General features: G+C 41.6%; 1 protein-coding gene across 4 annotated transcripts in view; it reads right to left on the minus strand.

The window, feature by feature from the left end:
• The window catches only part of LOC124048395 (potassium voltage-gated channel subfamily C member 1-like), a 77,397-nt gene that overhangs the window by 14,259 nt on the left and 46,560 nt on the right, over positions 1–16,578 (minus strand). The window contains exons 4-5 of one of the 4 annotated variants that reach the window (XM_046369144.1): positions 15,902–16,105; positions 4,346–4,788 (exon numbers count right to left, since the gene is read on the minus strand). In XM_046369144.1, the coding sequence (XP_046225100.1) occupies positions 4,754–4,788; positions 15,902–16,105 (239 nt within the window). In that variant the 3' untranslated portion in view covers positions 4,346–4,753. Of the gene's footprint in view, positions 1–4,345; positions 4,789–14,755; positions 14,913–15,901; positions 16,106–16,231; positions 16,533–16,578 lie in introns of those variants that run through there. The other 3 variants (XM_046369143.1, XM_046369146.1, XM_046369147.1) reach the window with 3 other exon arrangements.

The raw sequence follows: 16,578 nt of genomic DNA on the forward strand, positions 1-16,578 counted from the left end.
AGTAGAAGCAACGACCTTTACACAACAGTTCATGACAGTGTATAACAAACACCAGTGTCTTAACCATCGAGTGTGATGTTCAAATATGAATTCAACATTTCGTCTTAGCCGTGACAATTGTCGATAGTTATTGTCATAATCTTTCGTGACCTGCTAGGACAGGACTTAAGTTGCAGCTGTATCGTTTCGCTATGAGAGTGTTATTTTGACGTTGCTCAAAGGGGTACTTGGGGATTTTGGCAATGGTGCCCTTTATCTAACTCCCCCATAGTCAGATGAACTCCAGTCATTGCGCTAATGCTACTTAGCATTGGCTCGAATACCTACCGCTGACGTCCTTCATACTGGACACCAGAGGAGCTTGGTGGGAGGAGCTATAGGAGGATGGGCTCATTGTAATGGCTGGAATGGAATAAATGGACCAGAGTCAAACATGTGGTTTCCATATGGTTGATGTGTTTGATACAATTTGATGTATTCCATTCCAGCAATTACAATGAGCCCTTCCTCCTATAGCTCCTCCCACCAAGCTCCCCTGCTGGACATGGAAACATAAAAATGGTATCCAGGAGTTCATCCAACTCTGGGGAAGTAGATAAAGGGCCTCATTGCCATCGTCCTGAAGTATCCCTTTAAATGTGTTAGAAGCTATTAACTGAAAGTGCCTGGTGATTATTAAATGTATAGTTCTTCATTTTGAGCCTATATTTATATACATTATTTTTTTAAGGAGCATGTGATGAATACCAAAAAAAGGTTTCTATACATACGTATATTGATATTTACATGTGACAAATTAAGTAGAAACCTACTTAAGATTGACCATATCTACAAAAAAAAAAATTTTTCCCTTTGGCTACATGAATTGTAGACGTTTAATTTCTTCACTTTTTTTTCTGGACAGTATTAGCTTCGGTTGTTTGGTCAAGAAAGCACAGAAATGGCAGTATGTTAATCTACAAACATATTCTGCAATTGAATATGTAACTGTAGTTTGAGAAACAGACGCCTCACAAGTCCTCAACTGGCAGCTTCATTAAATAGTACCCGCAAAAAAACAGCCTCAACGTCAACAATGAAGAGGGGACTCCGGGATGCTGGCCTTCTTAGGCAGAATTCCTCTTTCCAGTGTCTTTTGCCCATCTAAATCTTTTCTTTTTATTGGCCAGTCTGAGATATGGCTTTTTCTTTGCAACTCTGCCAACATCCCGGAGTCGCCTCTTCATTGTAAATAACATTTGTCGCCACATAGTTTCTTAGTTAACTTAATACCATGTAAATACCAGGTAAATACCAGCTTAAACTGGGCTGTAAAATAAAACATTACCACTAAATCCACATTTGACCCCATCAGCTACCTGACGCATGCATCTTAAACCATGTTTTTACAAGACAAGTGGTCAGAATCTTTCTACGTTCAAAATCATTATCGTTATTGCTATTTGTTTCGCATTGTACACAACCCTAGTGGCAGCATGAATGCATTCTGTCCTTATCCATCATTTTGTTTTGTCCTGAACCTCCTTTCTGCTACAAAATGGAGGGGATGGGGGAACGGCAGCGGCGCAATGGTCCTGGGGCCTCATAGGTTTCAAAGGGCGGGCTAGTAATTGGAGTGAGGCGCAAGGTTGACCCAGCCATTCCTGATATGCTGTTCAGGCTGTGAGATTTCTCGTAGCCAGTTGCTTTAGAGGAGAACATTGAATGAAAGGAAATAGTTTACAACAATTATTTTGTTTAGTTGTTGGATTCGTTATTTAGGATTAAATTAAATGCAAGTTTAAAAATAAATAAAAAGTTGAAATGTTTATACATGTGATGACAAGGTGGACATGGTAAATTTACATATTGATGGTTATTTGGGTGTAGAATGAAGGATGTATATAATTGAAAAACATATTGAGAGTGTTAGCATATAGAGGTTAGTAACAGTACACGATAGAAAGTCATCAAATGAGAATAAATCAAATTGTGAGTAAATCATATCAAAACGTTAGGAGACATACAAAAGACAGACGAGGACAGACATAGAGACAAGACAGGACGGGACAGAACAAGAAAATGCGAGTTATGATTTATGTCAATTCATTATTCTTTTCAATAGAGAAAACAAAAAAAGTTCTGATTAAATAGGTATTTAGGATTAGAACATTCAAACCTTCAGACCAGTTGAATAAAGCACCCAACATAGCCTAATAAGACAACAGCTCTGACCAGGTTCCTATGTTCAGGTGTTTTAGACAACCATTTGGTCAAAGGCAAAGCAGTTCTTTTCAGACCAAGACACAGCAGCAAATACAGCAAATACACAAAGCTCAGGTTTCACTGACCAAAACGGTCGACCAAATGAAGTTGTCAGGGACGTAAAATAGTCATTTTTTTGAAAATTGTTCCCACAAAACGATGTCTCATCCTGAGTCATACATTTGTCCATTTTCCCAACTAACGTGAGAGTGATACGAGCCAAGACTCATGGACACAAAATCCGTGGTTACAAACAGGCCATTTCTCAAGACTCCCTTTGGAGTCCTGACAACTTCACATGGCCAACATCAGAACACACCCCCCCCCCCTCCCCCCACATTCAAACTCACTTCCTCATTCCTGGGAACCACATCCTGCAACAGAGAATTATTTATAGGGGGAAAAGCAACATTTGGTAAATCAGTGCTCTACTCCTGTATGTTAAAACACATAGCGCTGCTAAATTGAAACCAAGCCAAATCTATTGTACTACAATGGCCGCTGGTATTCTCACTGCATTTCTGCTTTTATATCAAACTCTGCGTGAAGGTTTCTGCGTAAAGCACCATAAAACATATAGCTTTTCCCTCTGTACTTTCAGTCGATATCACTGGGCAAGGCATGCAGACATTGAGCGCCCCGTAGAGAGCAGAAAGAGAGTAGACACTACACAGTGGTGTGCTGAAGAGTGCTGTTGAGTCAGGTGACATATAAAACCCCATTGGTAGTGGTGTTAACACTACTCTAACAATATGCCTAACTGACCCATAGCGGGTGAAGCTGTGTGGTCTGCAGGTGTCAATCTGTGATTTGAACCATTAGAGCACCACTGGGTTATCAAGCTATTATTTTTACAGTATGTGGCAGTCCAGCCAATTGTGTAAAAGCTAGCTAATCTCCTCTAATGGCGGCATCGGGCACAGTCTCATTAGAGAGTCACTGTCTGTACGAGTGTAGAACTCCAACAATCATAGGTCTTCACTCCAAAGATAGACAACAAAGAACACCCCTTGGCATGAGGCTCTTTCTGCCTCCTTGCTGCATTGGGGAAAAAACACTTCACTATGGCAACGTCACAGTCCACAGTGACCAACTAGACCACTCTACATTAAACATCACTAGTCCATAAATAAAGACGTTCCTTTTTTAAAACATTTCTAGCTGGCTGAGGCACATGAGTGGGAAGGAATCTCGGTGAAATATTGAACAGTAGCAGGGTGCTGTAGAGGGGACTGTTGTTGCTCCATCCATAGCTGACCTTTTTTTTAATGTCCCGCTCACACTCCAAAGCTCAGGTGGACGATCAACTTATCCGAACTGTGTAGATTGTGTAGCGCGTTTAACTTTGACCTTCCCTCACGCTCCGACATGTGCATGTGTTGGCTGCGAGTGTGTTCCCGAAACTATTATATCCCACACCGAACTGTTATATCACATTCTAAAAGTACAAATGAATAACTTATGTAAAGAACCTCACATGGCAAAGGTTCAAATGGGTCTACAGCCAATCGATTCCAGTCTAAACATTTTCTCACGTGATGAATTTGAATCGATTACAGTCCTGGACTGGATTAATTGCAACCAATATTGTTTGCCAACATCGACTTCCTTTAAATGCTGAAATGATTGGCCATTTAATTTTTTTTACCAGTGTACGTATACTAATGATGACAAATATACTGTAGGTTCACGCATTAGACGGTGATATTCTATGTTTGCTACTGTGGAAATGTAGGGCTGGAGAGAGAGTTATTATAGCGAGACACACCAGTAGCATGTATGCTGGGGATTTTCTCCTAGTGCTATTCCTGGAAATCAACATGCAACATGCCATACTTGGAGACGGAGAGAGACAACCAAAAGAAAGAAAAAGAGAGAGAGGTTCACACAAACGGTTCATGTGATCCATCACTAAACTGATCAAAGCTACATGAAAACACCATATTAATCCACATCTTATCAACTAATCTTCTGAAGAAACAGATCAAGCCCCATTAAGCAGAACCTTTTTTTTTTTTTTTTTTTTTTTATTTTTTATAACTGAACGTCCACAGTAGCTTTCTTTACATTGAATCTGGTAACACTAGCAGTATGAAAGATGGAGACTCACATGGACAACACAAGGAACACACATCTTTCCTTGACAGTTTGACTAGAGTTAGCAGTTTGGTAAACGGACGTGGAAAGACGTACCTAATGTCAGGCATTGTATGGAGACTTAAATGGACCCAGGATGCACCCAAAAGCTAAAAGCTACTTCTACCAGGCATAAAACGTCTTTGCTACGATAAAAACGTTTATACCTATTTACAGCCAGACTTACATTACACTTAAAGGGAGTTAATATCTACTGTCATGAGATTAGCTACATTATAAAACAATAAATGTACAGTACATGTAAATAAACCATATCAGGGGACTTAATCTACTTTGTTTCACTGTGACTTTAATACGGCCCTAAAGCCAAACTTAATTGGCACTACATGAAAGGGGAAGTACCTACCTACCGTCAGACTTTAGTTACACTTGCACTGCACTGGCGGCCTGGGAATGGGATGGAGAATGAATGTTAATCACAGAGGGAGAGGTCAATGGAGGGAACATGAAGAACAGAGAAAAAGTACAAATATTCAGACCAGAGTTTTACCCCGTTATACTTCTCGTATTGTATATTATACTTACATGAGATAATACAGTGCGTTCGGAAAGTATTCAGACCCCTTGACTTTATCCATATTTTGTTAAGTTACAGCCATATTCTAAAAGTGATAAAACTGTTTTTTCCCCTCATCAATCTACACTCAAAACCCCATAACAATAAAATAAAAATGTTCAAATGTATAACCCCCCCCCCCAAATATCACATTTACATAAGTATTCAGACCCTTTACTCAATAATTTGTTGAAGCACCTTTGGCAGCAATTACAGCCTCGAGTCTTCTCTACAAGCTTGGCACACCTGTATTTGGGGAGTTTCTCCCATTCTTCTCTACAGATCCTCTCAAGCTCTGTCAGGTCGGATTGGGAATGTCACTGCACAGCTATTATCAGGTCTCTCCAGAGATGTTTGAATGGGTTCAAGCCCACATTCTGGCTGGGCCACTCAAGAGGGACTCTGTGACCATCGGATTCTTGGCCAAGGCCCTTAACCCCCGATTGCTCAGTTTGGCCTAGGCGGCAAGCTCTTGGAAGAGTCTTGGTGATTCCAAACTTCTTCCATTTAAGAATGATGGAGGCCACTATGTTCTTGGGGACCTTCAATGCTGCAGAAAGTTTTTGGTACCTTTCCCCAGATCTGTGCCTCGACACAATCCTGTCTCAGAGCTCTACAGATGATTTGGTTTTTGCTCTGCCATGCACTGTCAGCTGTGGGACCTTATAGACAGGTGTGTGCCTTTTCAAATCATGTCCAATCAGTTGGATTTTCCACAAATGGACACCAATCAAGTTGTAGAAACATCTCAAGGATGATCAATGGAAACAATGCACCTGGGCTCAATTTTGAGTCTCACAGCAAAGAGTCTGAATACTTATGTAAATAAGGTATTTATTTATTTATTTTATTTTTATTTTGCATTTGACCCCTTTTTTCCGCCAATTTCGTGGTATCCAATTGTTTTAGTAGCTACTATCTTGTCTCATCGCTACAACTCCCGTACGGGCTCAGGAGAGACGAAGGTTGAAAGTCATACATCCTCCGATACACAACCCAACCAAGCCGCACTGCTTCTTAACACAGCGCCATCCAACCCGGAAGCCAGCCGCACCAATGTGTCGGAGGAAACACCGTGCACCTGGCAACCTTGGTTAGCACGCACTGCCCGCCACAGGCCCGCCACAGGAGTCGCTGGTGCGCGATGAGACAAGGATGTCCCTACCGGCCAAACCCTCCCTAACCCGGACGACGCTAGGCCAATTGTGCGTCACCCCACGGACCTCCCTGTCGCGGCCGGTTACGACAGAGCCTGGGCGCGAACCCAGAGTCTCTGGTGGCGCAGCTAGCGCTGCAGTACAGCAGTACAGCGCCCTTAACCACTGCGCCACCCGGGAGGCCCGTAAATAAGGTATTTCATTTTTTTTTTTTTATATATACATTTGCAAAAATGTCTACAAACCTTTACACTTTGTCATTATAGGGTATTGTGTGCAGATTGATGAGGAACATGTTTTATGTAATCCATTTGAGAATAGTGTGGAAAAAGGAAAGGGATCTGAATACTTCCCGAAGGTACTGGAGGTTGTTAAAGAAGGTGTGGGTTTGTATTACCCATACTTAAATATATTGGTCTGTTCTTGCACCATAACACAAGCCACAATGTGCTCAGCACTTGCCTCGGATGTGTTTTGGGAAAACACACCATATATTATGCTGGCAGTGACTTGTTAACCATACTGTATCTAGGTCATACTGTATGTGCGTCAGCTACCCTCTTCCTACTCTCCAAGGAGATATATATTTTACAATTTATACAGGTCATATATGTCTAATATTAGATTGGGTAAAAAGCTGTCATGGGTGAAAATATTAGCAGTGTTGTTATGGAGAGACGTGAGTAACAGTGACATTTGACATAGAGAATTAGATGCATTTATGAAATGCAAAAACAAACAATTCATTTTTCATACATTCACATTTGAAAAATATTTTGAGAGAACAATGAATTAGGACAGGATGAAATTGACAGATAAAAACATATTTTTGTTGAAGATCTGCCTATTAGAAGTGGCTTCAAATTGAGGATATCCTTGTTAAGTGTTCCATCCAAAACATACACTACCGGTCAAAAGGTTTAGAACCCCCTACTCATTCAAGAGTTTTTCTTAATTTTTTACGATTTTATACATTTTATAATAATAGTGAAGACATCAAAACTATGAAATAACACATATGGAATCATGTAGTAACCAAAAAAGGGTTCAACAAATAGCCACACTTGATGACAACTTTGCACACTCTTGACAGTCTCTCAACCAGCTTCACCTGGAATACTTTTCCAGCATTCTGAAGGAGTTCCCACATATGCGACCAGATTTAGGAAACTAGGCATATGTCGCAAGTCATGACTTCACAGGAGAGCCTTTTGAATGTAATTATTTTTATCAAAATGCTTCTTTTTGGCAGAAATGCCATTGTGAACTTTCATGTGCTTTAATATCAAACTACTATGTCATCGGTAAATACAAATAAAATTGTTAAATTATGAGCCTAGTTGGTTTAGCCACAGAGAAAGACATCAACCTTCCCACTAGCCATGATTGGCAGAGATAATGAGTGGGCTGGACATGCCGAGAGATGAGTTTGGATTGGTCTGTGGTCTGTGTTGCATCTTGTAAAATGAGCTGCTCATAATGTGTAAATAATCCTTTCTACTGCAGTTTTTTTAAAGATAGAACGTTAGCCATGGAGAACTGCAAATATGTTGCTACTACTCTAGATAGCATTGCTGCCCTGAATTTATCAGGCGCTATCAACAAAAGTCAGTGGGAAAAAGTTGTGATTTCTGGCTGACTCTCTCTCACTCTGAAAATAACACGTTTTGAAATCAGTGGAACACAACGGGCCAAATAAGCTGTGCAAACTAAACGGAAACCACACAGGATGTCTTATAAAAAGGGATTGCAGTCTGCCGTGAAGCGTTCATCCATGTATACAGGTAAGAATCTAGCTACAGATTCAGATATTATACGTTTCTAATATTGTCAGAAAGTTGTTTTCATTGCCGGCTAATGGTTGCTGTTAGCTAGCTAACTAGCTAACATTGAACTTATTGGTTAACTAAATAAAGTTAACTATGACAATCGGTTTGTATTGCTAGTTAAAGCTTGCTGTAAGTTAGCCAGCAGACGTCAGATGGCTAGCTACCGTAGCTAACATTACCTGTATGAACTGTGTGTAGTGATGTTCTCAGAATGCCACTTCGCATCTATTGTATAATAATTCTAAAATATTTGTATCTGGAATTTGTCTTTCAGCATCAATCAGTAGAAAACGCCTGACTCTAATCCACCAGTCATACAGTCATCAAAAAGAAAGCTGGCCCAAGCAAGCAAAGGCAGCAGCGCAGTCATCAACTACATGCACCATTTCTTCACCAACTACGGAGTTGGGAAAACACATGTGGACCTGAATTGTGATAACTGCAGAGGCCAAAACAAGAACAAGTTTGTGCTCTGGTATTGTACCTGGTGTCACCATGCACAAGCTCCACCAAAATATAGACCTTCACTTCCTGATCACAGGCCACACCAAGTTTGCCACTGACTGGTGCTTCGGCCTCATCAAGCAGCGCTTCAGAAAGACCAGAGTGAACACTGTCTGAGATTGCTGCTGTTGTGAAGGACAGCACTGTGACAGGGGTCAACATCCCACAGCTGGTTTGACTGGAGGACGGTACAATGCTGGTGGAAAGCTATGGCTGGCAACAACACCTGACTCCGTACTTCAGGCCGCTGCCACAGAATTTCAGGTAAAAAAATCATTTTCATTGTATGAGGTTTTTCTTATCTAAACTTGGGAGGTGAAGTGATGTTGTAATGTCTCCTGATTTTGTTGTTGTTATTCCCTGTTTTACAGCTTCGATGCTCTGGAGCCTGGTGTTGTCGCCGAGGGGCGTCCGGACTGCCGGGACCAGGTTTCAGCTGCTGCGCAACACTGACATCCTTCCTCCCATAGATGGTGTGCCTGTACAAGCACCACCTGGACTGGACAAAGCTAGACAAACTATCTCTTAGACAAGATCAGGGAGTTTTGTGACGAAGAGGCTATGGACATCACATGCCCTGCAACCAAAGTCAAGGGCAGGACAGAAACAGGCTCTCCGAATATAGATTCCCCTGTTCATGCGTGGTTTGGACGGACCAGTCATCACAACTCTCTGCAGTGCCTCTATTCACATGACTCTCTACTAACACGCCATACGTTGCTGCTACTATTTTTTTTTAATCCTGTTGCTCAGCCACTTTACCCCTGATTGTATGTATATAACGACCTCATCTATCACTGATATCGTCATTGATATTGTTCTTGTACATAGTGTCAATATAAACAAAATATACAGTATCTATTTCTGATATTGCAACTATGCAAGTAACCAATTGGCTGTACTGTTTACACCTTCTTCACCATCCACTTAGCAAGACTTAGCAAAATATTGATATGTGTGGTCATATATGGCTCTTGCATCTGTTTATGTACTGTACATGTGCACCTCACACTGGTTTTAACTTATGTATGGAATACTGTGTGATAAGTGCATGTGTAACAGTATAAAAAAAGTATGCTAATATACTGGTGTGAAGGCATTTGGGCGGTGGTGTAGAGTACTTAAGTATTTTTTTTATGGTATCTGTACATTACTTAACTATTTATATTTTTGGCAACTTTCACTTGACCACAGTCATACATTACATTTTCCTTGACACCCAAAAGTACTCGTTACATTTTGACAGGAAAATGGTCCAATTCACACACTTATCAAGAGAACATCCCTGGTCATCCCTACTGCCTCTGATCTGGCAGAGTCACTAAACACAAATGCTTTGTTTGTAAAATATGTCTGAGCGTTGGAGTGTGCCCCTGGCTATCCGTCAATAACGAACTTATCCTCTGCAGCAGAGGTAACTCTGGGTCTTCCTTTCCTGTGGTGGTCCTCATGAGAGCCAGTTTCATCATAGCGCTTGATGGTTTTTGCGACTGCACTTGAAGAGACTTTTCTAAGTTCTCGAAATGTTCCGTATTGACTGACCTTTATGTCTTAAAGTAACGATGGACGGTTGTTTATCTTTGCTTATTTGAGCTGTCCTTGCCATAATATGGACTCAGCCAATTTGGTAAAATACCATCTTCTGTATAACCCCCCACCCACCCACAACTGATTGGCTCAAACGCATTAAGGAAAGAAATTCCACAAATTAACTTTTAAGAAGGCACACCTGTTAAACGAAATGCATTCCAGGTGACTGCCTCATGAAGTTGGTTGAGAGAATGCTAAGCGTGTGCAAAGCTGTCATCAAGGCAAAGGGTGGCTATTTGAAGAATCACAAATATAAAATATATTTTGATTTGTTTAACACTTTTTTGGTTACTACATGATTTCATATGTGTTATTTCATAGTTTTGATGTCTTCACTATTATTCTACAATGTATATAATAGTAAAAAGTTAGTTAGAATATGCAGAATCTTTCACCAGCTCAAAGTTTCAACTATTATCAAAATGTTCCACTACACTGCAACATACTGTATCAATCAACAATCTATTCTCTCCAAAACAGGCATCCAAGAGAAGAGAAAAAAAGAGAGTAAAAAGAGAAAAAGAGAGAAAATCCCTGTTTATACCTGGTGCTAACGTGTCCTTTGTCCTGATCTTGTCCACATTCTGATTGTGCCCATATTAGCCGTTGGACCTACACATGGTATTGAATGTGTCTCTTACCCATCCATCCACTGTGTCCATTATGACCAGATTTTCCTGTATGCAAATGATTTGACAGCTTTTCTTTTCCAAAGAACATTTTTTGATTTATTTTAAGACAAATATTTATGCAATAAGTCAATGGTGCCTAAATATAACCTTATTGTACATGTATTTTCTGAAGGTCAAAGGTTTTTTGATTACTTAATTCATTTCAATTGAAATTAAGACTGAAATACAATCAAATCCACACTGTGGATGTAACTTATTAAAATATTTGTTGTATTATTTATTTTATCATTATTTTTTTCAAATAAAAATACATGTGTATTATTCATTTATGCATTTAATTTAATAAAATGATCCCAATTATTAAAAATAAGCATAGGTAATGGGAAGATTGAGAGGAGGAAAGGTAGATAGACAGTCTGACTAAAGACAAACAGACTACAAAGCACACCAACATGTAGAGACATGTAGAGACAAAGTAGCTACACAACATTACACACTTGACACGCAAACAACGGAAACAGACTCAAATGACTCAAATCAGCTTCACACGGGTGCCATGGTATTCCGTTACTATCAAATGTTACACGTTTCAGGTTACAGAGGGAACTCTGATTGACAATGGTCCTTGACAAACAGACATTAAACACACACAACAAAATCAGCTAATAGAATCTAGAGAAATGAAGATGAACAGAAATCTCAAACAGAGACACACAAAACAATACACACACAAAACACATATTAATACACACACAAAACACATATTAATACACACACAAAACACATATTAATACACACATATAGGCCATGTCTAAATACCCATACTTGCATTCTAAATATTAGGCTATTTGGGTATGCGAAAATAGGACATTTTATAGTATGTGAAATTTCAAAAATGTAGTATGCCCTGAATGCCAGGATGTACTACTCACATCAACTTTTCATCTAGCTACTAGATTTTAGTAGCGTTCAATGCACACTACTGTGGAAGAGAATCGGCTTTTCAGACCACTTTCGACAACAGTTGATACTTTCGACAACAGTTGATAATTCGATAAGGGGACCCGCTGTACCGAAATGAACGCGTGGTGGGGAACAAGCGTGGTTGCACATTAGAAGACTCCTTCTCAGTATGGATGAGCCTAATATGTTGATAGCTGTTGCTTACTGCAGTTGTTTTTGACAGCATGTCTAAACAGTACGGTATGTAGTACGATTAGTATACAGTGTGCAGTTTTAGTAAGTAGTTAGGCAAGAGAGATTTTGGACATGGCCATAGACACAGAAACACACACAGAGAGTGAGGGAGAGGGTAAAGAGAAAGAAAGAAAAATAAGAAAAATAAGAAAAAAAGAACAGATGAGAGGACAGTATTGAGGGGAAAAGGGGATGACTGCGAGTGAGCAATCAGAGGTAATTGACCCTTTGACCTTTTTTGAACCCTGCATATTGCATTTCGGGCGAAGGAGGTCAAACGGACAAGTATCTTGTAGAGAGACTTAAAATACTACTGAAATAACTTAAGCACTGCACATACAGAGATCTAAGAACGAGACTGTGGGAAAAGCACACAACACCAGTTTGAGAGCACAATAGGGAATCCCACTTTAAAACAAAAAAAAAGGGAGCACATCGTTAAGCCATTATTACTTTCAGCTGGGGCAATTATGGCCATCAAACCTCCGGTGATTTTACAGTGTTCCCTTTGGGTTTCTTCACCTCGTTCCTATCCACTTGGCATTCAATTCGATTTTTGGTCAATATGAGATTGAATGGCATTGCTGCTCGGAGGCATTCTATTTTTAGCTCAGCTTCACACGGATGCAACGGTCTTCCGTCACTATCAAATGTTACACGTTTCAGGTTACAGAGGGAAGTCAAGTTTCTGTGATCCTCGAGTCCCCCTACTGATACCAATATGTTCAGCAATGCTGAGAGCTGAAGGTTGGCATGTAGAATTGGCACAAATATTGTTAAATGTTCTGGGAGTTAAAGGTTTTATAGCTTTCCACCCACCAAACGCTTGTACCGTGATAACAAGAGCAGGATTCATTCAGTAAACACCGAATGTCATCCTATGAAACCTCTAGTGCTTCTGGCTTCCTGCTTAAAATGGCCTCCGTTTTGGTTTTAAAGAGGGATTTGCGGAATTAAGTTGAGGTTTTATGCACAAAAAAAGAACCGTTGAAAACACACAACACCGAAGCAGTCGGGGGCTTCCGAGAGAGGAGTTCAACAGCTCAAGGCTCGCTTACCTTAGTTGGCATCTACCCAGTTGTCGGTCAATCAGTCTGTCATAGTGTCTGTCTGGCAGTGTGATGTCGGCATCAGTCAGTGAGTCAGTATTTCGGTGTTTATTTCATTCACCAAGTGCAGTTAACTGTACAAATGCAGCTACCTACACTCTTAGAAAAAAAGGGTTCCAAAAGGGTTCTTCGGCTGTCCCCAAAGGGGAACACTTTTGGGTTCCAAGTACAACCATCTGTGGAAAGGGTTCTACCTGGAACCAAAAAGGGTTCTTCAAAGGGTTATCCTATGGGGACAGAGTGTACTCAGGTCACTACAGTACAGCCAAGAAGTCCCGTCTGACCTTTTTAACTACACTAGGCACTGAAAACACACAATTTGAGGTCTAGGGAATAGTGTTTTCGAAACACGACACACTTAAAACACAACTTTTCGTCAATCAGCATTTGCATTTATGTTAGTTTGTCTGTCAATGTGAGGACTGTACAATGTTGAGGAGAGCCATATGATGATATGGCTGAAAATGTTGTTCCCGCCACGGCATGTATCGTAAGGTACTATTCCCGTGACCATGGAGGCTCCGCTAACCCCACTGACCTTTGACCCAAAGATGGCCGCTGTACAACATCGCATTCAAAATCATCCATTATGTAAGCCCTAAATATAGCAAGAATATGTACATATCATATCATGATAGAAATCTGTGAGATGGGAAATTTCGCCCTGTGCATAGGCTGATTTCTTCAAAGAGCGATGTCTCTTTTGCTATCTGTCAGGGCGAATGTCAGTGAGGTAGAGAGGGCACCAGTGACAGAAAAAAGAACACAGTAAAAGCCACACACACGACAACAACACAAACACAACACTCGGGAGGCATTGAGAGTCGGACAGAGACACAGTGTAACGTGTAAGAATGAAAAAGCCCACATACAAACGCGTGATATGACACAACCTGAAGAGAGAGACAGCAACACAGAGCAGATCAGACAACACGTGACCCGCCGTTCCTGATAGTCCTCAAGTGTTACCGGGCTACTTCAGTGCAGCGGCCGCACGCGGCACACACAATCGCACTCTGGCCGCAGTCTCTCAAATACACAGACTGGTGCGCGCACACACACACACACACACACACGCACACGCACACAGTATCTTACACTATACATTATACATGGAAAACACGTAGATCCTCTTATTTCATGATATGAGAAAAGAAAGATCAGGTTATTCTGAATAATAGATTATTCTGATTGGATGATACTCTGAGCAATACAATGCAATTGGGCCTTGATATACAAATCACAGTTTTACCCTTTGGTGCTGTTGTTCCCCTACCTATCTATTCCCTTACGGAAAGAACACATGGCATTACACACATTCTCACGTGAACACGTTTTCATGTGATCACATGTGATCTGCTGCGAAGTTAATTTGATAACAGGTGACAATATGTAAGGAAACATGTGATAACATGAAACTACAGACGTGTAATCATGTGATTTTCTGTAAGGGTTGATTTCACTATTTGAACTTACCTACACTAACACAGAGGGCAATCTATGGGTGATACTTCAACTTTACCTAACATACTGTACAGACACAGCACAGTGAACACAGTGGGTACTAGTTGTGATTTGCAGTCATGCATAGTGTACTGTATGTGAGAGTGTGAGAGTGTGAGTGTGTTCTGTGTTCTGTGTTCAAGTGTGTCTGTGGGTGCTATGTTTCAGTGTCAACTGCCAACATGCAATGTCATGGAGTTGAGAGAACCTAAAAATGTTTGGCTGACGGATTAGGTCCAAAAAATAATATGGTACAGCTAACGGGGGTTCCATTTCGGGGTCCCCATGGTTTTAAGGTGTTACCTCTTGGCCCTATGGTTTGATCCAGGAAGAGGTGGAGTTTGCATTGAGGTCCTGCTGTAGGAGAGACCCTTCCAGCTTATACCATTCATCAGCCAAAGGGGAGTCTGGGCTGGCTGCCAAGCCTGCGGCCTCTAGTTTAGCGTCAAAAGTGCCGTTGAGAGTTTGGGAGGAGTGTAAAGGAGAAGTGTTTGGTGCAGGTTTGGTGGTGGTGGTTGTAGGTGGTAAAAAAGGTTTGTTGCAGCCGTAAAGAAATGGATCGAGGTATTGCGTTTCAGGATCAGAACAAGAGAATACATGGGGTAAGCAGGTGTAAATAAGGCATGTTTCGAAGAGGAAAGGAAAAGAGGAGGGAAAAGAATGGGGATATGGAATCAAAGATGGGGGACAAGGAAAGGGGGTGGGGGGGACAGGGCATCAAGTGGGAGTCAGCCAAACAAGGGTGAGGAGGGGAGGCAGGAGAGAGAGAGAGGGAGGGAGGGAGAGAGAGAGAGAGAGAAAGAGAAACAGAAGTGACGAGAGGTCAATTAATGCATGGTCAACTGTCTATGTACAAGAGACAGAGAGAGAAAGAGAGAAGCCATGAGCGTGAGAGAGGATGAGAATTACAAAGGAGAAAATGGAGGATGACAATTTGAGGCCGTGAATGAAAGAGAGAGGGACAGAAAATACAGACAGGAAGAAAGAAAGGTGATACCAAGTGTGATGGAAGTGTCACAGCATGAAGGTGACAAGGTGGAAACATAGAGGCCAGAGCAAAGAAGAGCAGAAGAGTAAAGATGTTGTACGTGGGTGCTGTTGTGTCCTGTCAGAAACTAGTGTTTGGAACCTCTCTGTCACACAAACAGGGCTCTTCCCACAATGCTCTTGGCCGTTGCATGTGTCTGTCTGCGTGTTCTCAGTAACTAACCATAAATCAGTTCCCATATATGCTGTATTTGATCATGTATACATCACTTCTGTACGTATTTGTCCCCTGTGCACCTGCCCTATTAGCATCTTCTATATGCAGAGAATATGTTTATCTGAATCAGTGCTTGTGCCTTATGGCATCTTGTGTGTAGCTCTGCTGACCTATGTGGTGTATGTGATTACGGTTTTGTCCCCTGTGGGAGTGACGTACCTTTCCGCACATTCCCATCTGTGGCGCGGAATTCCCTGGTGTTGAGCAGGAAGCAAGCGCGGTCCTGCTGGTAGCGTTCCCGGGTTACTCCGGTGCCCCCTCGCCCCGCGGGACTCCGCTCGTCCGGGCTCAGCACCTGGTCGATAGTAGGGCAGTCCTCGTTCGCCAGGGCCGCAGTGGCCGCGTCGCCGTTCTGCTTGGAATCTTTCGGGAAAAGAAGGAGACAGGGAAAGGGGGGCCGGAAGCAGAGGAAGGGAGAAGCAGAGAGTGAAGGAGAAGGAATGAAGGAAGAGGAGAGGAGAGGAGAGGAGGAGAGAAGTGAGGTATCTGGATAGTAGAGGAGGAAGGTTGTGATGGGAGACTGAGGCCAAACTGGACCGTGTTTCCACATCCACACTAGCATACCATTTAGGATGCATGCCCATTACATTGCTTCATTCTCCGCAATATGTTAGTACGGACATTGGAACATAGTTTGAGGGAAGGAGTTGCAGACTTGATGATTCAATTGGCCCAATCAGAGAGCTTGCGGTTGCAAGCTGAGGGACTTTGATTGGCTGCTATATCGAAGGTTTTGGCATGGCACCTTGGCCCGACGATACAGAAATCATGAATCCCCAGTCTCCCATCACTGGAAAAAGGTATATAAGAAAATAGCCAAAGGAATGAGGGTGGGG

Source organism: Oncorhynchus gorbuscha, linkage group LG11 (genome assembly GCF_021184085.1).
Source record: "Oncorhynchus gorbuscha isolate QuinsamMale2020 ecotype Even-year linkage group LG11, OgorEven_v1.0, whole genome shotgun sequence".
In the NCBI taxonomy this organism is placed as follows: domain Eukaryota; kingdom Metazoa; phylum Chordata; class Actinopteri; order Salmoniformes; family Salmonidae; genus Oncorhynchus; species Oncorhynchus gorbuscha.